This window comes from Cebus imitator, unplaced genomic scaffold (assembly GCF_001604975.1).
Source record: "Cebus imitator isolate Cc_AM_T3 unplaced genomic scaffold, Cebus_imitator-1.0 Scaffold70, whole genome shotgun sequence".
NCBI lineage: Eukaryota > Metazoa > Chordata > Mammalia > Primates > Cebidae > Cebus > Cebus imitator.
This window is the reverse complement of record NW_016107385.1, coordinates 2,748,162-2,773,011: the sequence shown is the minus strand read 5'-3', so window position 1 is coordinate 2,773,011 and position 24,850 is coordinate 2,748,162. Positions and strand designations below refer to the sequence as shown.

The 24,850-nt window shown below is 55.4% G+C and overlaps 1 protein-coding gene across 5 annotated transcripts; it reads left to right on the top strand.

Annotated features, from left to right (window-relative positions):
* Window positions 1–3,831: 3,831 nt before the first annotated feature.
* Window positions 3,832–23,929, top strand: PLCB2 (phospholipase C beta 2). 5 transcript variants are annotated; one of them, XM_017530936.2, is made up of 32 exons: window positions 3,832–4,206; window positions 7,607–7,684; window positions 8,649–8,717; window positions 9,367–9,507; window positions 9,625–9,704; window positions 9,786–9,839; window positions 9,941–10,016; window positions 12,658–12,758; window positions 12,922–13,088; window positions 13,177–13,323; window positions 13,481–13,638; window positions 13,903–13,985; window positions 14,254–14,338; window positions 14,947–15,109; window positions 15,220–15,332; window positions 15,455–15,551; window positions 16,568–16,652; window positions 16,793–16,917; window positions 17,428–17,582; window positions 18,122–18,286; window positions 18,873–18,972; window positions 19,420–19,524; window positions 19,704–19,798; window positions 19,940–20,015; window positions 20,258–20,299; window positions 20,417–20,639; window positions 20,724–20,889; window positions 21,001–21,077; window positions 21,161–21,256; window positions 21,782–21,839; window positions 22,449–22,535; window positions 22,886–23,929. In XM_017530936.2, exons 1-32 carry the CDS (start codon window positions 4,123–4,125, stop codon window positions 23,087–23,089), a joined length of 3,555 nt encoding a protein of 1,184 aa, XP_017386425.1. In that variant the 5' UTR covers window positions 3,832–4,122; the 3' UTR covers window positions 23,090–23,929. The 5 variants fall into 5 exon arrangements, 4 of the variants coding, with proteins under 4 accessions (XP_017386425.1, XP_017386424.1, XP_017386426.1 ...); XM_017530935.2 differs by having other exon boundaries at window positions 20,255–20,299; XM_017530937.2 differs by lacking the exon at window positions 20,258–20,299.
* Window positions 23,930–24,850: the final 921 nt, after the last annotated feature.

The window sequence follows — 24,850 nt, the reverse complement described above, 5'->3', positions numbered from 1 at the left end:
GAGACGGGGTTTCACCATGTTGACCAGGATGGTCTCGATCTCTTGACCTCGTGATCCACCCGCCTCGGCCTCCCAAAGTGCTGGGATTACAGGCGTGAGCCACCGCGCCCGGCCAAGGCTTAACTTCTTAAAAATAAAAAAAAAAGCTTGGACCACGACAGCAGTAAGGACAGAAGCAATTGATCGATACTGATGACATTTCCTATATGCAATGCTCCGTGCCTGCCCAGAGAAGGACATCATCTAATTTATTTCTATTGTACTTACTAAAACTGGCCCATTTCACAAAGAGATTGACAGAGGCAGAGGAGTAATTGAGAATCTCACAGTGTGGTGAGACCTAAGCCTCTTCTGCCACCTACAGCTCTCATCTCTAGGTTTTTCATCTCTCAGAGGAAAGGCAGGAGAGAAAGGTGACAAGATTACCCTTCTGAGTGGAAGGAGAGAGATTTTTAGAGCTGTAAGGAATCTTAGAAATGATCAAAAGTTTGACAGATTCAAGAGCTGATGTAACTTGCTAACACCACAGAACAAACCTTTGCTCCAGTGGGGACTAAACTCTGGATTTCTTGAGGAGTTCACTCAACTATACCTCCAGGTAAATTTGATCCAAAATGGCACTTCATGGGGAAACATACACGGAGTGATTGTTTCCCACTTCTAAGTCCCAGATGGTTCCTTCTGGGGTTCTAGAGGGGCTTGGAATGGGAGGACAAGCAACGTCTTCCTCCAGGGAGTCCACAGGAACCTTGATTGCCTCTCTCCTCCCTAAGGGATCAGTGTTGGCTACTCAGCCTTGCCCATGCCTCCACTTCTGCTTAGCTCTCAATACGCAGAGGGTGGCTGAAGCTGGGGCCACAGCTGGATGTACAGCTGGGCAGCTCAGCACTCTAACCTGTGCCTCATCGACCCTGGGGCCTGTGGTGGCATGAAGCTGGTGGGAGACTGGCACTAGCCCATGGTCAGAGCCCCTGTGCTCATCACTCCATGAATTCAGGCCACTTGGGGACAGCTTGCTTCAAGTTCACAGTGAGGAGCAACCCTAACTCAGTCTGCCCTGCAAAGGTGGGTCCAGCCCCTGATCTGCACAAACTGCTGGAAGAAAAATCCAAAGAGGTCAGTGAAGACATGTGTGGAAAGAACTGAGGAAGAAGGAATACGAAACTGCCATTTTTCCTGCCAGCATCTGCTAATAAGTAATAATAAAATAACAATGATAACTTATAATGATAACGATAGTACTATTGAGCTCATGTGTAGGCACCGTATTAAGTACCATTCATTACATTCTTTAATCCTTGCAACATCCCCATGAGGCATTAATATCCCCATTTTACAGATGAGAAGGTTGAGGCCCAGGATGGTTAAGTATCACAAGACAAACCATCTAGTAAGTGGCTGGGTTCCTAGAGTGGTGAGTATGACTCCGTTTTCTAGACTGGAAAGCAGACACCAGAAGAGCCATCATCCTTCCAAAAGAGAGCCAGCCCTTGGCCAAGATGCACAACAGGATTCCATGCTCCTGAAACCCACAGCTTCATCAGTCACGGCATCAGATAAGAAACCAACCTAGTCTGATTCTCTCATTTGCCTGGTAGCTGTGGCACCTGAAGGTCTGAGTTCAACTTCTGCCACCAAACTCTGATCAGCAAACTGGGAAACCAGTGCATGGGGTCCCCACACAACACCGCCAAGTGAACCAGTGAACTTGAGACATATGTGCTGGGCTCCAGGTCACAGGCATGTCCCTTGTGGGAGGCAGCACTTGGTTGAATATAAGTTCTTACCACATTCTACGGCCCAAGGCTCCCACCTGCCAAACTCTCCAACATGGGTGTCCCTTGAGTCACAAATGACAGACCCACTAGCAACTTCCAGGACATGCATGCTTTGAGTGCACCCAGCAGGGGGCATCCTTGTCCTTCCACTGCCCGCCCTGGGGGTGAGACTGGCCCACTGCAGGGGGTGCCCTCTACCCAGCTCAGCCAAGATGCCCAAGGCCACATTTCACAAACAGGGCATTCGTGTGACTTCCCTGATCTTCTCCATATCTGCTCTACTATTGTTTACATAACAGTTTTCTTTGTCAATACACATTTTAAAACCTAAATGTATCTTTAAAAGAAAAAAGCCCTCTTTGACGAAAATTTTTGGTTCTCCTGGCTGCCTGGATTTTCTACATTTTTAGAGCTAGCTTTGCAGGAGGTCAGGATGTGAGCAGGAGAGTACATGCCTCCACTGAAGCTACAATTGGGGTCCCAAGAACAGTGCAGGCAGTGTCATCACTGAGTAAAGATGGGCAAGGCTTTGTTCTGTGGATTTGGAGCTGGAGATGGAAAGGACCAGAGGACCTCCTGAAATGAGGAGAGGAGCCCGTCTCTTTTCTCCTCAGGCTGAGGGGGAGGAATAGACTGGTCTCTCTAGGCCCAAAGTGGAGAGGGGGCTGATGGCTACAGGACAGATGAAAGGGAGGGACTTGGGTGCCAGGACCAGGGCAGCCGCAGGTGACAGGTGCAGGGGCTTTGGGAAGGGACAGGGATTTCCCTTGCAAAATCCATTCAAACAGACATCGAGGGAACCTGATCCCAGGGAGGGACCCAGAACTGCATGGGCTACCAGAGGAGCCCCCAGGGGGGGCCCTGGGCTGGAGGGAGGAAGACAGGAGAGATGAGAGACCCTGAGGGCTGGGGGAGGGGAGGAGGAAGAGTCCTCGGAGCTGTTTCTGAGCTTGGTCAGGCCCTGCTCCATCCCCCTGGCCCTAGAATTGCTCTTCTGCAGATTATTTCTGTGCTGGGAATCCCCTTAGCTCCAGCCTCCACTGGGCAGCTCATTGTCTTAATTCCCCATGAAGAGTGTCCTCCCTCACCCTCCTTCCATCCTGCCCTGGACCAGACCTCCAGCAGAGGCAATTCTAGGGCCTGGGTGAGGGTCTAACTGTTGTCAGGGGGTATCCACAGCCCCATGGGGGGACCCAGGGCAGAAAGCCAGGCACCAGAAGGGAAGGAAGTCATGGGTAGAGCTCCCCGCCTCCCCAGCTGCTCTAAGAGAAGTGATAAGAGGAGCAGATTAGGCAAGAGGAAGTGGGCTGGGCTGAGCTGGGCTGGTGCCGAACTCCCTGGGCCCCGGACAGAACGTGGGTCATGCACCTGAGCAGCTGAGGCTGAGCCTCACCAGCCAGAGCAGCCATCCCTCTGCATCAGCCCCACCGCACCCTGGGGTGCAGAGCAGAGGCAGGCGCCTGGAGGAGAGTGCGGTGGAGGCCAGGGCAGGGGCGGGGGCTGCTCAGGGCTCTGCAGAGCTGGGCTGCTCAGTGGGGGCCCAGGCCCCAGTTAGTCCCCGAGGCCCAGAGGTAGGAGTCTGGCGAAGTGGGTGAGCGGAGTGATTGCCTTGCCTCACGTGCACCTCATTTTCATGGCGAGGAAGCATTGAGAAAGAGGAGCCGGGTGTTCAGTAAACTTTGCTTATTCAAAACACACCATTCCAGCCGGGCCCTGTCCCCACCTGACCCCCTCCTCTGCAGTGGTCCCTGCCTCTGAGGTCAGACCCCTCTGCTCTGGTTCCTGCCCCTAAGGAGGTCCTTTCTCCTAGTGAGCTCCCTGTGCCCTGCCCTCAGTCCAGGCCTGGGCAGCAGTCTCCCCACTGGGTCTCCAGGTCTCCACGTTGTCCACCTCCAGCACTCCTGCGCCAAATCTGATCAGGGACCACCGCAGGGACCGACCGAGAGGTCCTGGCTCCAAGGCGCCAGGGCCTCATGACCACCTCTTGGCTGTGAGCAGCGCAGAGAAGGAAGCTTTGAGCAGGAAGTGCTGAGAGGCACAGGGTGGGGGTGGGGGCGGGGGCTTCCAGAAGAGGAGCCGGCCTCCTTGGCCAGAAGCAGAGACCACAGGCCCCCACGGCAGGCAGGGCGGGTGGGAAGAGGCTGATTTACAAGGCAGATGGGCCTCTGGCTAGAGCTCAGCCCCAGCCACCCCAGGGGCTATAAGAGCACCTAGACTTCTGGAGCAGCTCAGGGACGGGTGCCATGTGAGCCCAGCTTGGCTCTCCTCCTGGCTGGCCTCCTTCCTGCCCTTCTTCTGCCTGCCTGTGTCTGCCCAGCCTCTCGAAAGAGGAACGCTTGGCACCATGTCTCTGCTGAATCCTGTCCTGCTGCCCCCCAAGGTGAAGGCTTATCTGAGCCAGGGGGAGCGCTTCATCAAATGGGATGATGTAAGTGGGGCAGGGGCCTCAGCTGCTGGGGCACTTGGGGCACTGGGTGGTGGGAGCCAGGCTGCTAGGGGGCTTTGCTGGGGTGGGAGGATTGGTTTATGTCTCCTAGGACCCAGGCGCCTGTGTGGCTTGGCCAGGTGGCTGACACAGCTGCCTGGATAAACAAACCTGGGGTTAAGGGTGTGTGTCCCTGGCTGAAGCCTTGGTGTCTAGGTGTGAGAAGTGGGTGGGCTGCCTGGGTGGTCACTGGAGGTAGTTTATTTGGGTCTGCATTTCTTTTCCTCCAAAACTCCAAGAGAACAGGAGGAAAGTGTGTCCCAGAGCTAAGGCAGGGTGAGGAGAAGTGAGCCTGTCGCTGCTCCTAGCACAGAAGCCTTTCTCTTGCTCTGGCGACCCAGGTCCTCCACTCCATCCACTGGGCACTGTCCCATCTGGGGAAGCCATGCTCTCCCCTGAGCTGCTGTGGGAGCAGCCACAAAAGGCCCCTGGACCTAAGAGGCTTCTGTTCCCAGGGGGCTGAGAAGGAACTGATTGACTTCTGCTCCCGCTTGCTGGGCTCAGCATTGCTCCGTGTCCTCTGGGAAGGGGAAGGCACTGTTGCACCCTGCAGCTCTGTCTCTGCCGTGTCTGTTCCTTCCTACACGGGCTGCTCCCAGCCTCTGGTTCTCCTGGCCCCTGAAAATGTTACCTTAGGCCAGGGATTCTCTTAGGCTGGGGAGAACAGTATGGAGATCCTCCAGGGAGGGGAGGCTGCTGGGCTGGCCCAGTCTGAGAGTTCGAGTGCTGGCCGGTCCCAGGAAGGGAAATGAAGGCTCGGTCAGGGAGGGAAGATGGCCCTTAGCCCTGGCTAGTCCAACTGATGGGTGTTGGGATGAGGGGGTCTGGGTCTAGGCCCTTCGGGGTTGGGCTAGGCTGGGGTATCTCGCTGCCCATGACTATGGGTTGGGGCCCTGTGGTGAGATGCTTCCTGCTTTCCTAGGAGTGATGTGGGGTTAGCGGCATGGCAGTGGCATGGAGGTGACATGCCTCAGGAGCCTGTGGAATGAGGGAAGTGGCTCAGAATGAAAAGCGAAGTGGCCTTTCTCAGTTCCTCTGGGCAGTGTGTAACCTGACTGGGCAGAGGGTCACAGGGTGGCAGTGGAGTGGGGGACAGTGCCGAGGGGGGACTGTTTGTCCTTCTTACTAAGCTGGCACCTGTGTATCTGGCTGTTCCCTTCCCCTCTCCAATGTAGGGCATTGGATGTTCCCTGGATCCCGACCTGCACAAGCAGGAATGACCCAAGCCTAGCCACAGGGCCCATGCTTCTGCGAGAGGGGGCTCTGCTTTCAGCACAGTTAGTGGATGGCATGGGTGTGTTGTGCTTAAGCAGAATGCACAGGATGTAAATTCCATGTAATTCCCAACTTTATTTCATCTCTCATGGCCCCTTTACAATATATTGGGTAGGAGAAGCTTTCCTCCTGGCCATGGAAAGAAACTGCCAGGTCACAAGACGTTACATTTACTCTTGGGTAGCACAGCCCAGTGCCTCACTTTTCATCACAAAACCCAGTCTGATGTCAGAAACTGGCTGTAATCAAAACTCCAACCTTTATTCACATTGACATCTACCCTCCCCCCTTCTAGCAATGGTTTCAGGTAGGCGGCAGGCCCCATGGAAAGGACTTTGGTGGGATTCCCTGCTGGTCCTGCTCAAGGCCCCTCTAGGGATGAGCTGCAGGAAGGGAGCTGGGAAGGGGTAACCAAGTTCTATTTAAATAGATGCTATCATAAATTGGCTCATGCTGTCTGATCCTGGAAGAAGCTTAAAACTTATTCTTTCTCTGGAGGACATTTTTGAGGATTCTTGGGAGACCTACCCCCTCAACTGAGAATCTCTTGCTTGAAGTCCCCCAGCATTTCTATTTTAGGTGTCACTCACAACCACATCTTCAGCTTTAGGCCCTTTGCCCCCATTCTCCCATGGGCCCGCCCTGGACCCCAGCAAATACTTAGGCATCCACCGTCCCAAGGGTGCAGGCTGGTCCAACATGCCAGTACCGCCTGCTCTGCCTCACACAGTTAGCCCGCTGTAGCCCACTCGGTCTCCTGGGCAGGAGTTCGACCTCTGTCTGTTATGCCCACAACTTCAAGGATCACTGGGGCCTGTTTCAGGGTGGGGAGCAAGAGGAGGGAGAGCATTAGGACAAATACCTAATGCATGTGGGGCTTAAAACCTAGATGACAGGTTGATACGTGCAATAAACCACATGGCACGTGTACACCTATGTAATAAACCTGCACGTTCTGCACATGTATCCCAGAACTTAAGTAAAATTTAAAAAAAATCACAAAAGCTCTCCAAGTAGAGTTGAAACCCCTCACTAGGCTTAAGGTGGGGGATCAGGCACTCCAGCTCTCCGCCGGGGAGGTAAGGGAATGGAGCTCTCAACACAGCTTTCTCAAAATTGGCTTTCCCACAAAATCTTCGCTTTCCCCTGTACTCTAAACATCCCGATCTGAGAACATTTTTTGGATCGTTTACTCTGTAAATGCTGCATTTGGTCTGTTTTTTATGCAGCAACTATCGTGCCTTGCTGAAAACCTTAATTTTAGTATCTTGTTATATACACATACAAAGACCATTAAAATAAAAGGCAGCCTATGTGCTCAGTGAGCGAGCGGAACAGGACTTTAGACTTATTCACTCACTCACTCACTCACTCACTCACTCATTCATTCATTCATTTGCTCATTCAGCAAACACCATGTTCAAGGGCCCAGCACCAAGCTCATGGTCCAGCATAGGCTTGTTGTCCTGCAGTCCGCGAGTCCCTAGGGATTTCCTGGGTGGGCTTCTAGGTCTGTGACCCGCATCCCCCAGTTACTACATCATGTTTCAGGAAGGCTTTTCAGAAGCGGGGAGGGCTCAGGATGTCCTTGAAGTTATTTCAAGCAGAGGAGGTTTGGGCACTTAGGCTTGGAGTGGGACAGCCGAACGGACAGGGTAAGAGGTGTTCATGGAGGGAAGAAGGGGCACATGGGAGGTTAGGCTGCATCTGGACTGTGCAGGGTCTTGGGTGCTGGTGCAGGGGTTTGGGCTCTTGGCTCTCGCTGTGCCAAGCTCTCCTGGGTGGTAGTAGGGAGTCTGTCTCTATGAAGTGAGGTAGGGGCCAAGGTCCTGTTTGGGGTCTAGAGGGAAAACATCTATTTGGGCTTTAGAGGGGAAAACCTCTTCCAGAAATGGCATCCCCAATCCTCTCTCTCCCAGTGCTTAGCTCTAGACAACAAAGGGAAATGGCTTCAGATTTACTGGGATGGGCACCTCCTGGGAAGATAATGAGCCCTGAAACCCCTGGCCTGGACAGGGAGGCTTGGGCTGAGGTCTCAGAACAGAGCTCTGGCTCCTTCTCTCTGCAGGAAACTACAGTTGCCTCTCCAGTTATCCTCCGTGTGGATCCTAAGGGCTACTACTTATACTGGACATATCAAAGTAAGGTGAGAAAGCCCCTGTGTACCATGGCTCTGGACTCCTGCTCATCCACTGAGGCCGGGCTGCCTCCTGGCAGCACCAAGGTGGAGGCATGGATGCTGGGGAGTACAGAAGGGCCTGGAAGGGTGGCTCCAGGGGCTCTCCTGTGGGCAGGGGCTGTTTGCTCTGGAAAGGAGGATTCGGTTATTCCAACCTATGTCTACCTGAATGTTCCATCCTTAGCATCCTTTGGGGAGAGAGAGAGAGACAGGAAAGAGTGTCGCTGCTGAAGACTGATACTCTGCCTGTGGCTGTGGGTTGGCTTGGGGCTCTGAGAGATGAGAGGCCCCAGCCTTTGGGTGGGAGGAAGGGAAAGGGAAGCTGGGGAGGGTCCAGGATGCTAGAGGAGACACTGCAGGCCCCAGCTCCTGTGCCAGGGAGGAATGGAAAGAGGGGAAGGGAGGAGGATGCCCATGAATAGAGAGAACCCAGGCCATAGGAAGGGAAGGGGGGGCCGGGCACGGTGGCTCAAGCCTGTAATCCCAGCACTTTGGGAGGCCGAGGCGGGTGGATCACGAGGTCAAGAGATCGAGACCATCCTGGTCAACACGGTGAAACCCCGTCTCTACTAAAAAAATACAAAAAATTAGCTGGGCATGGTGGCACGTGCCTGTAATCCCAGCTACTAAGGAGGCTGAGGCAGGAGAATTGCTTGCACCCAGGAGGCGGACGTTGCGGTGAGCCAAGATCGCGCCATTGCACTCCAGCCTGGGTAACAAGAGTGAAACTCCGTCTCAAAAAAAAAAAAAAAAAAAAAAAGGAAGGGAAGGGGGGGTCCAGGTGGCCCTGGGCAGCCCTGGCATCTAGACAGAGGTGTTGGCCAAGATTTGAAGGGTGTGGAAGCTCCCTTCTCCCTGTTGCTCATTCTTGACCTGGACTTTTTGTCCCATATCCTTTCTTTGCTCCCACCGGGACCCCCCCCACCCCCAGGAAATGGAGTTTCTGGATATCACCAGCATCCGGGACACCCGCTTTGGGAAGTTTGCCAAGATGCCCAAGGTAGGTGGGCAAGATGCCCAGGCTCAAGCACAGCTACTAGCTCCATGGGCCAAGGGCAGGTGTCCCTGTTGGGGTGGGAAGCCTGACTTCTGGAGAATGGGGAATGGTTCCTGGGCTGGGCAGCAAGGACCCTGGCCCAAAGCCACGGAAGGGGAGTGGCTGTTCCCAGGCTTGCCTGGGCTCTGAGCTTCAGAACTGGCCCCAGTGAGCTGAGATGGCGAGGATCTCGGAGGAGGGGTCAGCTCCTGCCCCTAAAGTATCCCAGCTTGTCTGGGAGGGGGTGACTTACACCCCCACCCCTGGACTATTTTTGCCTATGTTTGCCTAATGCTGGTAGGAAAATTGGAAGAAGGGATTGGTGGGAAGCAGGATTCCCTGAGACTGGGAGCTAAGAATCCATCTTCAAACAAAAGTGGCAGCCAACACACATAGGCCTCCCAGGCCCCACTCCGCCACCTTGGCTCACCTTTTCTCAGGGCCTCTCTGTCCCACCCCAGCTGCTGGAGTCAGGGACAGGAAGATGCTAAGGCCTGTGGTTCTGGGATGGGAATGGGATTCTGCCCAAGTGGCTGAGGGGAGGGCCAGGGAGAGCCATGCTGGGCAGGGAGGGAGCACACCTCCATCCTCACCATGTCACCACGTGCTGCAGAGCCAGAAGCTCCGGGACGTCTTCAACATGGACTTTCCTGACAACAACTTCCTGCTGAAGGCCCTCACGGTGGTGTCCGGCCCAGACATGGTGGACCTCACCTTCCACAACTTCGTTTCCTACAAGGAGAATGTGGGCAAGGTGTGCCTGGGAGCACGGGGCCTGGTCTGGGCCCCTGGGATAGCCTGGACTTCCTGAGAGACACAGGCCTGCGCAGGGGTGCTCAGGGCCTGACCTCTGCTCTCTGTGGTCCTGCAGGTCTGGGCGGAGGACGTACTGGCCTTAGTCAAGCATCCACTAACTGCCAACGCCCCCCGTAGCACCTTCCTGGACAAGATGTAAGTGCCTCCTGCAAGGTCTGAGCCCTGGTGTGAGTGTGCCAGCCCCAGGCCTTGACGGGCTGCTTTCTGCCCCCCCAGCCTCGTGAAGCTCAAGATGCAGCTCAGCTCTGAAGGGAAGATTCCTGTGAAGAAGTGAGCCCCCAGCCCCTCCCCCTGCTTCCAGGGGCTCCAAAAGCCTTTCTTCTCCAGGCCTGACTCCTCTCTCTGCCTGGTGCCTTTCTCTGCCCCTTCAGCTTTTTCCAGATGTTTCCTGCTGACCGCAAGCGGGTGGAAGCTGCTCTCAGTGCCTGCCACCTCCCCAAAGGCAAGGTGAGTGGATCTGCACCCCCGCCCATCCCCCAGTATTCTTGTCCCCACCAGAAAGCAACTTGACCGGGAATGGAGGGTGGGGGAGCAGAGATGACATCACAGCCCCAGCCAAGAGCCTAGAGAGCCGATCAACCCTGGAGCTGCTGGTTACTGATGCTGAGCACGAAGGTGGAGCCAGGGCAAGGGGTTGAGACACTGGGATCTAAGCAGTTTGTCTGTACTCCCTACTCTGGGTGGTGGGGGTGCTGGGCTGTGGTTGATGGACTGTGTTAAGGGCAGGCAGCAGAAACGGCGTGCATTCTCAGTCTAGTCTTGGGAATGGGAGCTGAGCGTGAATGTTTTCAGCCTGGAGGGGCGAGATAAGGTCGGCAGTGGCAGGTGGCAGTCTGCCGGGATCTGGAAGTCTGTGGGGTGTGCGGGGAGAGGAACTGAACCAAAGGTGGAAGCTGCCAAGATGCAGACTTCTGCTCAGTACAGAAAAGCATTTTTTTCCTTTTAGTTAACTAATTAATTTTTGATTACAAGTTGTAAGCAGGGTCACCCCATGAGGCACCTTATGTGAATTACAAAAAGGAGCCCTCTGGGCTGATATGACCCTGAGCCAGGGTTCAAGTCTGGCCATGGGAGCCGTTCTCAGCCCCTGTCCCTGCTTGGCCAGTGCTCTTGTGTGGGTCCCAACCTGTACCCCAGGAAGTATTTTCTCCTGGTAAGAATTGGGAACACTATAAATAAAACTAAGACCCCCATTGATCACCTGCCCACATGAATCCCAGAAGGAGCATTTACCCCCGTCACAGCTCTGCAGAGTTGGTGACTCCTTGATGCCATCAGTCACAGGGATCCAAGTGTGGGGTTGGGGCGGGATAGGAATGGGCTCCTGCTGCTCCCAGCACATGTCCACCCTCCCTTTCTCCTGCCGCCTGAGCTCCCACCTTAGCTAAGTCCTCCTTATCTATCTGCTTTCTTTGTGTCTCAGTCGAGGCTACTGACCCAGCTTTGCTTGGAGCTACAGCTCCAGAGGCAGCAGTAGGTTCAGGTAGATCCAGTTAGACTCTCCTGCACAGACCCTCTGCTCCAAACTAAGACTGATGTCAGCCTTCCAATGTGATCCTGAAAGACATCTAATGGTTTTTGAGGGGGGGGAAGTAAGGCAAAGGTGCAGAATCCCTGAATACCATGAATGTACTTTCTGTTTTTATTTCTATAGATTTGCCTATTCTGGTGGTAAAGTAAATGAAATCATAAATATGTGCTCTTTGATGTCAGGCCCATGCATGTGTCAGAATGTTTTCAAGGTTTGTCCATGTTGTAGCATGTATTAGTACTTCATTCCTTTTTATCACCTAATAATGTTCCATTGTATGGATATACCACATTTTTTTCATCTATTCATCAGTTGGTAGATGTTTGGTTTTTTTGCACTTTTTGGTTATGAATATTCATGTACATGATTTTGTGTAAACATGTTTTCAATTCTCTTCCACCAGGGGTGGAATTGTTGGATCATGTGGTCACACTATATTTAACATTTTGAGAAACTGCCAAACTGTTTTCTAAAGTCACAGTATCGTATGGGGATTTATTTATTTACTTATGAGACAGAGTCTTGCTCTGTTGCCCAGGCTGGAGTGCAGTGGTGCAATCTCGGCTCACTGCAACCTCTGCCTCCCAGGTTCAAGTGATTCTCCTGCCTCAGCCTCCCAAGTAGCTGGGATTACAGGAATGCACCACCACATTGGGCTAATTTTTGTATTTTTAGAAGAGATGGGGTTTCACCATGTTGGCCAGGGTGGTCTTGAACTCGTGACCTCAGGTGATCCACCTGTCTCAGCCTCCCAAAGTGCTGTGTGGGATGGGGTTTTAATTTTACCACATCCCCTTAACACTTGTGATTGCCTTTTATTTTAGCTGTCCTAGTGGGACTGGTATCTCATTGTGGTTTTGATTTGCATTTCTCTAATTGCTAATGATATCGAGCACCTTTTTGTGCGTTTATTGGTCACTTACATATCTTCTTCGGAGAAATATCTTTTCAAATCCATTGTCCATCTTTCCATTGAGTTGTCTTTTTGTTGACTTATCTCTTATCAGATATCTGATTTGCAAATATTTTCTCTCATTCTGTGGGTTATCTTTTCACTTTCTGATGCAAGTGACAATCTTTCTTTGTCCCTGTGCTTCTGGTGTCTCCACGTTTTATCGTTGGATTGTCCTCTTTTCAGTTCTATCAGTTTTTGCTTCTTGTATTATGGGGCTCTGTTGTTAGGTGCATATATGTTTATATTCAAATTGCTTCTTTTTGAAAATTTGTCCTCCACTTAAAAAAGACAGCCCACCACCCTAGCAAGCAGCACCACTTCTTCTGACCTCTTTACTACCTCATTCTGGTCACTTAGTTCTGATCCTGCCCCAACCGATGGACTAGCCACTGTACAAAATCAGGGTCAGAGCAAACCAGCTAAGCATGCTCTCTGCTCAGCAACCAGAGCCTTGAGAAGTGGGTGCTCCGGTGTCCTTGAAGCTCTTCTGCCTGCCTTGAGCCTGCCTTCTGACCAGGTCCTCTTGACCAGACTGGGCCGAGTTTGCGGTTCTTAGCTCTGAGAAGATGAGGGCAGGGGCAATAAGGTGATTATTCCCCCAGAATGACGCCATCAATCCTGAGGACTTCCCAGAAACTGTCTACAAGAGTTTCCTCATGAGCCTGTGTCCTCGGCCAGAAATAGATGAGATCTTCACTTCTTAGTGAGTGTCTTGGGTTGTGCTGGTCATGGGAGAAGGGTGGTGGCTAACAATCCTCTCCTCCCACCTGCCATGCCGGGAATCAGGAGGCTTCACTGGACAAGGGGGTTGTATAAGCCTCCAGGCCCAAGGAATATGGACCTGTGCTCTCCTCTCTGGTCTGCAGCCATGCTAAGGCGAAACCCTACATGACAAAGGAGCACCTGACCAAATTCATCAACCAGAAACAGCGGGACTCCCGGCTTAACTCCCTGCTATTCCCACCAGCACGGCCTGACCAGGTGCAGGGTCTCATCGACAAGTATGAGCCCAGCGGCATCAATGTGCAGAGGGGTGAGGACTGAGGGAAGCCCTCGTCCCCTGTGGTCCTGTCCTGCCTGGGCAGCAGGGCTGCAACCCTGACAGCTATCTCCCGTCCCAGGCCAGCTGTCACCTGAGGGCATGGTCTGGTTTCTCTGTGGGCCAGAGAACAGTGTGCTGGCCCACGACAAGCTGCTGCTCCACCACGACATGGCACAGCCACTCAATCATTACTTCATCAACTCCTCCCACAACACCTACCTGACAGGTGGGCCCTGATAACCTCGGTGCTGACCTCTGCTTTTGCAGGCGTTGCCCACATGCTGCTGGCCCTGACAATAACACAGACCGTGATGGAGTGGGGTGGGGGCGAGTTGGGCCACCTGTGGATGATGCCCTCACTTCCTCCCCATCCTCCTGCTCAGCCGGCCAGTTCTCAGGCCTCTCCTCGGCTGAGATGTACCGCCAAGTGCTGCTGTCTGGCTGCCGTTGTGTGGAGCTAGACTGCTGGAAGGGGAAACCCCCTGACGAGGAGCCCATTATCACCCATGGCTTCACCATGACCACAGACATCTTCTTCAAGGTGAGACCCAGGGTGCAGAGGCTGGCGGCAGTGGCAGTAGGGAAGCGTTCTGGGCCAGAAGATTTGAGGGGTGGGAAGGTGAAGCTAGAGAGGAGGAATGGCTGGAAGGCCTCGGACCAGTGTGGGGACCAGAAGGGATTGGGGGCCAATGGTGGCCATCCAGTTATATGTGTGTATTGAAACTGGGCTGAGGAGAGAAGTGCCATCACGGAACAGGCAGTCAGAATGCTGACCTTCTGTTCATGGAGTCCCCTTCTCCTCCAGGAAGCAATTGAGGCTATTGCAGAAAGTGCCTTTAAGACCTCCCCCTATCCCATCATCCTGTCGTTTGAGAACCATGTGGATTCGTGCGTATCCAGGCCCATTCAGCCACATTCTCACACATTGTCACTCCTGTCTGCAACTGTCCGGCCCCCAACTGCCCCAGCCTCTAGCCACTGCCTACAGCTTCTCCCATGTCTTAGTACAATCTCCCTAAGGCCCCACGTTCTCCTGCTTGAGTTCTTGCCTCCCTGACCTCCTGGGTCCCTGATCTGGGTCATCAAGGGCACAAAGGATGGATAATCAGGTTGGGGTTGAGCAGCTGAACCCCATCCCCACTTTTGCTCCCTGCAGACCCCGCCAGCAGGCTAAGATGGCCGAGTACTGCCGGACGATCTTTGGGGACATGCTGCTCACAGAGCCCCTGGAAAAGTTCCCAGTGAGTGGATTTCACTGTGGGACATTTGGGCCTGGGGCCTGGGGACCTGAGGCAGGGTGGGCACCAGGTTAGGGAGGGAGACACTGCCAGAGGATGCTGGGGTTCACTTGGTTGGATATGGATCTGGGATCCTGTCACCTACCATGTGTCTGGCACTGTACTGGGCTTTGAGGTATGCTAGTGACAAAGACACAGTCCCTGCCCTCAGGTGTGTTACCCTCTAGTGAGGAGACAGATAAGTAACCAGCCGTTACAACCCAGTGGTTGTTATGGGAGCACCTGGGGAGTTCTGATCTGGTCTTTGGGGATCAGGGAAGGCTTCCTGGAGGAAGTGATGGACAGGGCCCCCAGGGTAGGCTGTTAGATCCTCCTGGTACAGATGGCCTTGGGCCAGGGTCCTATACTCAGGGACAGCTACTACAAGTGTCCGATGGGTCTATTTACCACAAGGGATAAGCCGGATTTATGTGGGTGAGAATGGGGATGAGGAGAAGTAGTGAGAGGCGGGTCAAGAGGAGTGGGGAGTACAGGGGGAGCATGCTTGGTGTTACGGAGCTCAGGCCACGCCGTGAAGATGAGATGGTGCTGACTTGCTCTCTACTCCATAGCTAAAACCAGGCATCCCCCTGCCCAGCCCTGAGGATCTCAGAGGCAAGATCCTCATCAAGAACAAGAAGAACCAGTTTTCTGGCCCTACCTCCTCCAGTAAGGAGCCTGGTGGGGAGGCTGAGGGCAGCAGCCCACCCAGTGCCCCTGCAGGCGAGGGCACAGGTGAGTCTGGGAGGACTGTGGTGGGGTTAGTGGGAGCATCTGGAACAGGAGAGGGGCTGGACCTGGAGCAGCCACACAGGAGCCAGTGCTGACAGAGCTGTGTGTGGCAGTGTGGGCTGGCGAGGAAGGGACTGAGCTGGAGGAGGAGGAGGTAGAAGAGGAAGAGGAGGAGGAGTCGGGAAGCTTGGATGAAGAAGAGATGAAGAAGATGCAGTCGGATGAGGTGTGTGTGGGTAGCTCTGAGGCCCCCTTGTCATCCTCCACCACAGAACCCCCTAAGTGGGGGGCTTGGGCCACATTCCTGGGCTCTGCACCATCCTCCTGTTTGCCCTCCCCTGTCCTTAGGGTACAGCAGGCCTGGAGGTGACGGCTTATGAAGAGATGTCCAGCCTAGTCAATTACATTCAGCCCACCAAGTTCATCTCCTTTGAGTTCTCTGCCCGTAAGTTAGCACGGGTGGTGGTGGTGAGTGGAGGTCAGGCTAGCCTCGGGAGAAGGCTGTGTCGAGACCGAACCGCTTGATGGGTTAGTAAGAGGAGGAGGATCTCCCCCTTCTTTGGACTTGGGCCTTGCCTATAAATACCCAGCCATGGAGTCAGACAAAGGGCTTGCTTAAGTGGCAGTGGCTCCCAGTTTCTCTAGTGAGGAACTTGGCATCAAACAGAATGCTCTGGAGTATGTTGGTGACAGGCTGGTCATTATGACAGGTCACCTTGGCCAGGATGGGCTGGGGCTCCTGAGGCTGCCTGCAGTCTCTGTGGCTCCCAGAAGCCCTGGTCCTGGGACATGAGACTTCCTGAGAGGGAGTGGAGGCAGAGAAAGCCACCAGAGCACCCCCACCTCGCACCCTCCCCGTTTTGTGCATACCCTGGCTATTTACCCTTATCTTGTCTGGACACAAGCACACTACGTTCCTCTCACCATCTGTGCACATCCCATACACGAGCACCTCTGTTTCCTCTGTGCACAGTTGGATTTCTGTAGCACTGACTTCTCATTCCTGAACCCACAGCCTGCATCCCCACCTGGGCACACTCATGGTGTGTACTACCCGTAGTGTGCCCCTCTCTTCGGATGCGTTCAGCCATAGCTTGCACACCTCACTCCCAAAGCATGTGTTCACATTTCATGTGTGCATAGCATGTTACTGACCTCCTGGGCTCAGCTTGGCATGCTCCCCATGCCCTCTGTGCCCATCTATGGCATGTGGGCCTTACTCTCCACATGCATGGCACACACCACACTCCTGTGCATGCATACGGAGAACACCCCTCACCCCCAGCAGGCACTGCGATCCATACATTTCTCTCAGAGGTTGGCCCCTAAACCTCAGACCTCAGTGGAAATGCTGGGTTGGAGTCATCTCTATGCCAGAGGGAGCTGTCCCAAAGGGGAGGCCAAGGCTGAGGGAAGGGGCTGCCTGATGGGACTCCTCCCCTCCCTTTCTCCTCTATACAGAAAAGAACCGAAGTTATGTCATCTCGTCCTTCACAGAGCTCAAGGCATATGACCTGCTGTCCAAGGCCTCAGTGCAGTTTGTGGAGTATCCTTGAGTCTTCAGTGGCCAGGGTCCCTGGCTGGGGTGGGGAGCTAGGGGAAGGCCTGGGGACAGGGCCCCCAGGGTAGGTGTTAGGTCCTCCTGATGCATGTGGCCTTGGGCCGGGGTCCTATACTCAGGGACAGCTACAACAAGCGCCAGATGAGCCGCATCTACCCCAAGGGAACCCGCATGGACTCCTCCAACTACATGCCCCAGATGTTCTGGAATGCCGGATGCCAGATGGTTGCCCTCAACTTCCAGACGATGGGTGAGGGCACCTCAGGCCCCTAAGAATCCTTCCCTGGTCCCTGTGCCCCCCACCTTTACATCCCTGAGGGGTCTCTGGAACAGACTGGGGAGTCCTGCTGTTTGTGTAGACTCTGGGGGCATGCCCAGGTGTGTGAGCATGTGGGGGTAGAAATGCATCAGCCGTGCCTATGTGCCTGCACATACGTGATACATGGGAAGATGCCAGGTGCCAGCGTGGGTTCCGGCCGCTCCACCCAGGTGTCTGTGGGCCGCCTGCCCCAGCTGCCCCAGCTCCCACCACAGGCACTTGGCCTGGTTGTGGCTTTGCTCCCTGGTGCCTCCAGCTGTGGACCCTGCCTGAGAGAGGAGACACCCCAAGGAAGCAGACTGGGGCAGGAGAAGCCCTCATCCTCAGAGTCCACCCAACCACCCCCATTCGCCAGACAGCAAAGGCTGGGAACGGAGGAAATGGAGACTGAGCATAGCCCCAGGGCTGGGCCTTCCTCCCTGAGTGTCCTTGTTCCTCCAGACTTGCCCATGCAGCAGAACATGGCAGTGTTTGAGTTCAACGGGCAGAGTGGCTACCTCCTCAAGCACGAGTTCATGCGCCGGCCGGACAAGCAGTTCAACCCCTTCTCAGTGGACCGCATCGACGTGGTGGTGGCCACCACCCTTTCCATCACGGCAAGGCCCTGGGGCAGACACATGGCTGGGCGGCTGAGGTCTTGAGTAGAAGGGCACAGGAGCCCACTCCTCCCTCCACTCCCAACCCCCTCCCCAATATCCTGGAAATTTCAGCCCCAGCCAGTTCCTGCAGTAGCAAGTTGCCTTGGAAACTGCCTCCTCCTCAGCACTGGAGGCTGCCACTTGGTCCCCATGGAAACCAATGGGAAGGGCTGAGGCTGCGGTGGGGGAGGGGAGGAAGAGTGGGCAGAGCGGGGCAGCCAGAGCCCCAGGTCCTGGGGGAAGGCGTTGTTCCCTCCTTGGCTGGGGAGGGAGGTGACAGGCCCGCCTCTTCCCTTCATGCTGGAAGCACCCTGGTCCTCAGAGCTTAGCTGTAACCCGTGGGCTACACAGCCTCTACCCGTGGCCAGAGCTGAATGGGGTTTTTCATAACACCCAAGAATGAATGCTTCAGCTCTAGGGAGCCAGGGGCCCCAGATGCTTGCGGAAGAGCCTGGGTGGGGAATTTGATGCTGGCTCCCCTGGACCTCTACCCCCAGGTAATCTCCGGGCAGTTCCTGTCAGAACGCAGTGTGCGCACCTATGTGGAAGTGGAACTGTTTGGCCTTCCTGGGGACCCCAAGAGGCGCTATCGAACTAAGCTGTCACCCAGTACCAACTCCATCAATCCTGTCTGGAAGGAGGCGCCCTTTGTCTTTGAGAAGGTAGGGCTAGGGCAGGGCACAGCAGTCTGTCTAGTTCTTGGCCTCTACTTACAGACAAGAGGAAGTTAAACAAGGCAGCTCCTTGACCTTCCTCCTCCTCTTCCCAACCCTTCTGGGCCCTCCTGTTTCAAGAGTGCAAAACCCAAGTTTACAGAAGTTTACTTGGTAGGCAGAGTATGTCTGTGTGTGTGTGTGTGTGTAAGTGTGTGTGTGTGTGTGCGTGCGTGCGCACGTGTGCATGTGAGGATTACAGGCAGAAATGTGAACCCAGGGTTGAGGGTCCCACGGGATCATGGGGGTCTTTTGCCCCAGTGGATACCCACTGGCAAAGCTGCCAAGGGCTGTCTGCACCAGGTCCCCTCAGCCCTGGGCTGCATATCCAACCCTCCTCCTGTGTATGGAACCAGCCACAGCATGAGCTACAGGGATGTCTTTGTATTTGGCCTAGAGTGTGCCCTCTGTCTGTCCTCACCAAATCTGGTGACTCCATGTTCTCACACTGATGCTGAGACTTCCGGAGCCAGGGAAGCGGGCAGCTTGGCTCCTCTCTCCCCTCCCAGCCTGTCATATCCCCAACGCTCCCCAGATCTTGATGCCTGAGCTGGCCTCTCTCAGGGTGGCTGTGATGGAGGAAGGCAACAAGTTTCTTGGACACCGTATCATCCCCATCAATGCCCTAAATTCTGGTAAGGAGAGGGGACCTTCTTCACTGTTCCAAGATCAGCAGCAGGAGCCTGGGCACAGGGTGGGGCAGCTTCTGGGAGGGGGCCTGGAGTGAGGCTTTACCTAAGCCCTCACATTGTAAGGAGTAGGGCAGGCACAGTACCTCTCCAGGAACCTGACAGAGGCGGGAACTCTGCCCACCTAACAGAATTGCTGTAATTTTCTGAAACACCTGGGGCAGTTTCTCAAGTAGCTGACACTTATGGGCATTTAAAATGTGCTGAGGGCTTATAACACATTCTCACTTCATCCTCTCACTAACCATACGGGTAGACACTTAGCCCCTCTTCACAGATGAGGAAAGTCTCAGAGAGTTAAAGTAACCTGGCTGAAGTCACACAGCCAGTGTGTGTGAGCGGCGCTGGTAGGAGCAGGCTCCGGCCTACCACCCACCCCCTGCTGTCCGACAGGGTACCACCACCTGTGCTTGCGCAGCGAGAGCAACATGCCCCTGACTATGCCTGCACTCTTCGTCTATCTGGAGATGAAGGACTACGTACCTGGTGCCTGGGCAGGTAGGAGCCCAGGGTGTGCCGGGAGCCCCAGGCTGTCTGTTCCCCCTTCCTCTTCATCAAGCCAGCCTCCAGAGCAGGGTGGGATCCAGTTGGGGCATCCTGGAATGGGTGAGGACAGGGGAGGCTTAAAAGCCCATCTCCATATGCACCACATTGTAATGTCCTGTGCACCCACCCAGATCTCACTGTGGCCCTCGCCAATCCCATCAAGTTCTTCAATGCCCATGACAAGAAGTCCGTGAAGCTCGAGGAGGCCATGGGAGGTCTGCCTGAGGTCTGTGTTGCCTGCACTGCTGCCAGGGGCTCGCCAGAGCTTGGGCCTATCTGTGGGAAAGGATTCAGGCAGGACCCGGACTCGGGGAGAGAGGGCTGTTGAGCCACCTTCCTAACCTGCTGTCCCTACACCCCTACACAGAAGCGCTTCCCGCTGGCGAGTCCAGTTGCCAGCCAGGTCAATGGGGCGTTGGCCCCAACGAGCAATGGGTCAGCAGGTATGAGCTTCGGTCTGTACACCTACTGGGAGGACCTCCATCTCTGCACCCATAGGCACTTCCCTTTAAAAACTCTCACCTGGGGAGGGAAGGGCTGTGTCTGAAACCTCAGTGCCTCAGTGCTGGGAAAGTGAGGGGCAGGGTGCACAACTGCGACTCCCGAGGGGCGCGGTGGGGGAGGCGAACGGAGCCAAGGGGGCCCCCAAAACACCTGCCAGCCCAGCCTGTGGCGTTTGCAGCAGCCAGGGTCGGGGCCAGGGAGGAGGCCATGAAAGCAGCTGCGGGTAAGGCCTGCTGAGCCCGGCGATCTCTGGGATGAGCCTGGGGCTGGTCCGGGGCTCCCTGGGGTTAGACGGGCAGGGAGGCCTGCTCGGTGGCGCGCCTCACCCCGGCCTCCGCAGAGCCGCGGACTGCCAGCCTGGAGGAGCTCCGGGAGCTGAAGGGCGTCGTGAAGCTGCAGCGGCGGCACGAGAAGGAGCTGCAGGAGTTGGAGCGGCGCGGCACGCGGCGTTGGGAGGAGCTGCTGCAGCGGGGCGCGGCGCAGCTGGCCGAGCTGGGGCCGCCGGGCACGGGTGGTGGCAGGGCCTGCAAGCTCGGCCCGGGCAAGGGCTCTCACAAGAAGAGGTAAGGGCCGTGGCGGCACCCGGCCCTCCGCAGAGCTGGCGGCGGAGGATCGTAGGCCCTGTCCCCACGTGGCCTCCTCCCCAGGAGCCTGCCCTGCGGGGAGAGCACCAGAGCTGCACCGGCCAAGGGCCCTGAGGGCGTGGAGGCGCGGGTGCGGGAGCTGAAGGACAGGCTGGAGCTGGAGCTGCTGCGGCTGGGCGAGGAGCAGTACGAGTGCGTTCTGAAGCGCAAGGAGCAGCAAGTGGCCGAGGTGTCTGGGACGGGCAGAGCGACAACCCCATCCACCCCACCAACCAACCCCCCCAACTCCGTCTGCACAACAAAGGACCACTTGCCAAGCCGCTACTTCCTCTCCCCGCAGCAAATCTCCAAAATGATGGAGCTGGCCAGAGAGAAACAGGTGGCAGAGCTGAAGGCCCTGAAGGAGACGTCGGAGATGTACGACCCTCCCTCGCCTGCCTCGCCTCCCAGCAAGGGCTCGAGGCACAGGAAACAGCCTCTTCATTCCTGTCTTTCTGCAGCGACACCAAAGAGATGAAGAAAAAGCTGGAGACCAAGAGACTGGAGCAGATCCAGGCCATGACCAAAACCACCACAGACAAGATGGCCCAGGAGAGGTGAGCCCTGGAGGGGAGGCCCAGGGCTGGGCAGACCCCACTTCAGGTGGAAAGGGGCCTCTCTACAAGTGGATCCTGACTGACTTCCCAAAGATGCACCTGTCCCCTGGCTCTCCAAAAAGCTGATCCCACCTCTGTCCTCTGTTACCTTTGATCAGAGAGTGTCCTCCTTAGGCAAAACATGGAGGCCAACAGTATATAAGCAGAGCCCTGGAGGCAGCCAAGCTTGCAGGGAAGGAGCTGAGGTCTTGGGACCACAGCCTGTCCATTGTGGTGGCACTGTTTCCTGCACGGGCTTCCCATGGAAGCCTTGAAGGACAGTATGTTTTGCTGGGGAAATGGTTCCCTCAGAGGTCCCAGGACTCCCAGTGGCCCCGACATATTCCTTGGGTCCCCGTGCCTGCTCCCAGCTGGTTCCTGCCCTATGTTGGATATCTCATTTGCCTACACCCTGCGGAGATTTCATCTTACCCAGCTCTCCCTAGGGGTTTTCTCCCTTTTCTAAAACTCCAATTACACCAACAGGTTGAAGAGAGAGATTAACAACTCCCACATCCAGGAAGTAGTGCGGGTGATCAAGCAGGTGTGTAAGGGCTCTGTCCTTCCTAAACACACACACGTACACACACACACTCTTCAGGGTGGGAAGGGATGGCCCCAGGCCCTGACTTTACCCTTAGGAGATGCACTGTCCAGTGCTGTCCATGCTGCTGGGATGGAAGAGGACATCCTGGGGTTCTGGGGTACCAGCATGAAGCGGTCTGTCACCAGCCAGCTCCCATGTATGGAAATGATATGTGCTAACTGGCCCATATCAGGGCCAGGGGAGGCTGGGATCGGTGAGGATTGGGGGATGAAGACGGAGTGAGACTTCCTGAGGTGCCAAGGAGTTGGAAGAGAGAATGGACCTGAAGCTCGCCTGGGGATCATTAACTACAGAACAGAGCTCCCACCTCCTGGGTCCTGACCTGTGCCAGGCACTCTGCCAGATGCCTCGCACGAGCTGTCTCTTGTAGTCTTATAGTCCAGTGAGACAGGTGCTGCTATCCTTATCTTACAAATTTTTTAAACCACCTACCTGTTAAAGAATTTGCCCGACGTCTTACAACTAGTTAGCTGGGATTACAGCTGGATTCCGACCCAGCTTGCCTGTCTTTGCTGTCCTGATTCCCTGCCATCCACTCCCACCCAGATGACGGAGAGCTTGGAGAGGCACCAGGAGAAGCTGGAGGAGAAGCAGGCGGCCTGTCTGGAACAGATACGGGAGATGGAAAAGCAGGTAACAGGGTCACCACTGGGGACCCTGCAGACCTGAATGGGCTCTGGGGTGTAAATGGGCCCTGCCCCAGGGAGCTGCCAGTCAGGGTAGGGGAAGGGGACCATCATCCTTCATTATGGGGTCCTGAGGCCCTTTCAAATGAGGCAGCTCTGCAGACCTCTGCCTGGTTGGCATCCCCTTTCTTGAGAGGCCTCTCATGGGCTCCACCACTCCCCCACCCTGCCTCTCACCCCCATCTCCTGGGAACTATGAACAAGGATATTGGACATCTCCTTTTCCCACTGTCCAGGGAGTGAGGGTGGACAGGGGGCCTCTCCTGAGCCAGGCAGGGGTCCTTGCTGTTTCCACAGTTCCAGAAGGAGGCACTGGCAGAGTACGAGGCCAGGATGAAGGGTCTGGAGGCAGAGGCGAAGGAGTCAGTGAGGTCCTGCCTCAGGACCCGCTTCCCCTCGGAGGCCAAAGACAAGTCTGAGACGGCCCGCGAGTCCCCCAGAGAACTGTGTGAGCAGGACCCACTTGTAGCAAAGGCAGATGCCCAAGAGAGCCGCCTCTGATGCCCCCATCCCACTGGACATTCAGCAAGGATGTTCAGCCCCTTCTCTGGGATGTGGCTCTATCCCCTCCCCCCCAGGAGAAAGGAGCCCCAGCCTTCTGAGGCTGTGGGAACCTGCGGCTGCCTGCCTTGGATGCTACAGCCCCCTCCTCAACAGCCAGGCCCGAGGCGGAGACAGGACCCAGGCACCCTCAGGGCAGGACCTCTCTGGGGCCTAGAGGTCTTCTCAAGCTGACTTCCTACCCCCCATCTCTAGATAAGTGTCATATATTTGTTGAGGGCAAAAGACTATGGACTGGGAGGCAGAAAGTGGGATCCTGGCCCCACTCTGCCTTTCCTAGTGAGCACCCAGCCGTACCCTACTCTAGGCTCAGTTTCCTCACCTGTAGGGTTGCACCCACCCACCTGCAACCTCCGCTCTAGCCCCAAACCCTCCTGCCCCAATGTCAGCAGCTCTGCCGGGCTTCCAGGCCCCATCAGGCCTGGCCTGAGTTGGCCTTGTCAGCTCCTTGAGGCAGAGCCTGGCACTACCTCACAGCTCCCTGGGGACGGCCACTCCCAGCATCCCTGGCTGACGGCCCTCCCCTCCCCTCTGGGATAGAAGGCTCAAATGGAAAAGCTGCCTCCACGTTGCTCGGCTGAGTCACTAGGGGCAGTGGCCTCTTGGGTGCTCTCCCACCCTGAACCTGGCTCACCCTTCTTCCTAGGCCTGGGGGCTGGCAGGTCCTAGCAGGCACCCCTCCCAGGCTCAGAGAAGGTCAGCATCATTTGCTTTCCTGAATTTATGAGGTTTATTTATTTTTCCTCCTTCCTACTCCTATTAAAGAACATCGTCCCAGTGTTGGTGCTTAACCCTGGTCTCTACTCTATAGGTAGGAAATGGGGGGCAGGGGAGTGGAGTGCCCCTGAAATGAAGTGTGCTGGGGAAAAAAATATCTTGGGAGCTGAACCCAGGGTGAGGTCCCTTCCAGAGCCCAGTGAAATGGCCCTGCTTCTGGGCTTGAAGAAAACTCACTTCCCTTTCTGCTGGCCCTGATGCCACAACCACTGGAAAATTATGTCACCCCCCTCTTTGCCCCCACACAGATGTGGCCCTTCACTGTCTCCACTGTCTCAGGGCTGGAGTGGAAGAGCTGAGTGCAAAGATGTCCCCTATTTTGGGGGGGAAAGCCAGACTTTTAGGCCACCTACGCCACTTTAGGAAGACAGAATGTCTGGATAATCAGGCCCCTGTGGCAGCTATGGTTGGCCTCAAAACTTGCTTTAGAGGGGCTTGTGGGTAGCCACTCACGGTACCGATGGCATGATCCCAAATCCCAAACAGGGACAGGCACTGGCTTAGGAGAGCCAGAGGAGAGTTGATTCCAGGAAGAGGTTGTTTTCTTATTAGAGAGTTACAGCAGATGCCATTAACTGGGAATACCTGTTTCTTTGGAAAGTAAATAGGTCCACCTGCCCCCACCCTGCCATTGCGTCTCTCTGGGATTCTGACCTCTGGGATTCTACTAAGCCCTGGCTGTAGGGTGAGGCTAGGGGGCCTGATCATTTACTGGACTATGGCCTGGCATTGATCAACCTGCTCCCTACATCACTACAGACTGGACACACCGGGGCAGAACACCTACACCCCAGGGCAGTGCCCCGTCTTCAACCCTTCTGCTGGGCACGGGACTGTAAAGGTGAAGATTCAGGCCTAGAGGAACTCACTGACCCAGGCACCTGCACATAAGCCATGGCCAGAGCCCAATGGAGCCCACTGGGC

Coding starts and splice junctions, on each gene's coding strand:
- PLCB2 (XM_017530935.2), top strand. CDS start 4,123: ATGTCTCTGCTGAATCCTGTCCTGCTGCCCCCCAAGGTGAAGGCTTAT. Junction 4,207..7,606: donor GCTTCATCAAATGGGATGAT/GTAAGTGGGGCA, acceptor TTCTCTCTGCAG/GAAACTACAGTTGCCTCTCC. Junction 19,525..19,703: donor CGTACCTGGTGCCTGGGCAG/GTAGGAGCCCAG, acceptor GCACCCACCCAG/ATCTCACTGTGGCCCTCGCC.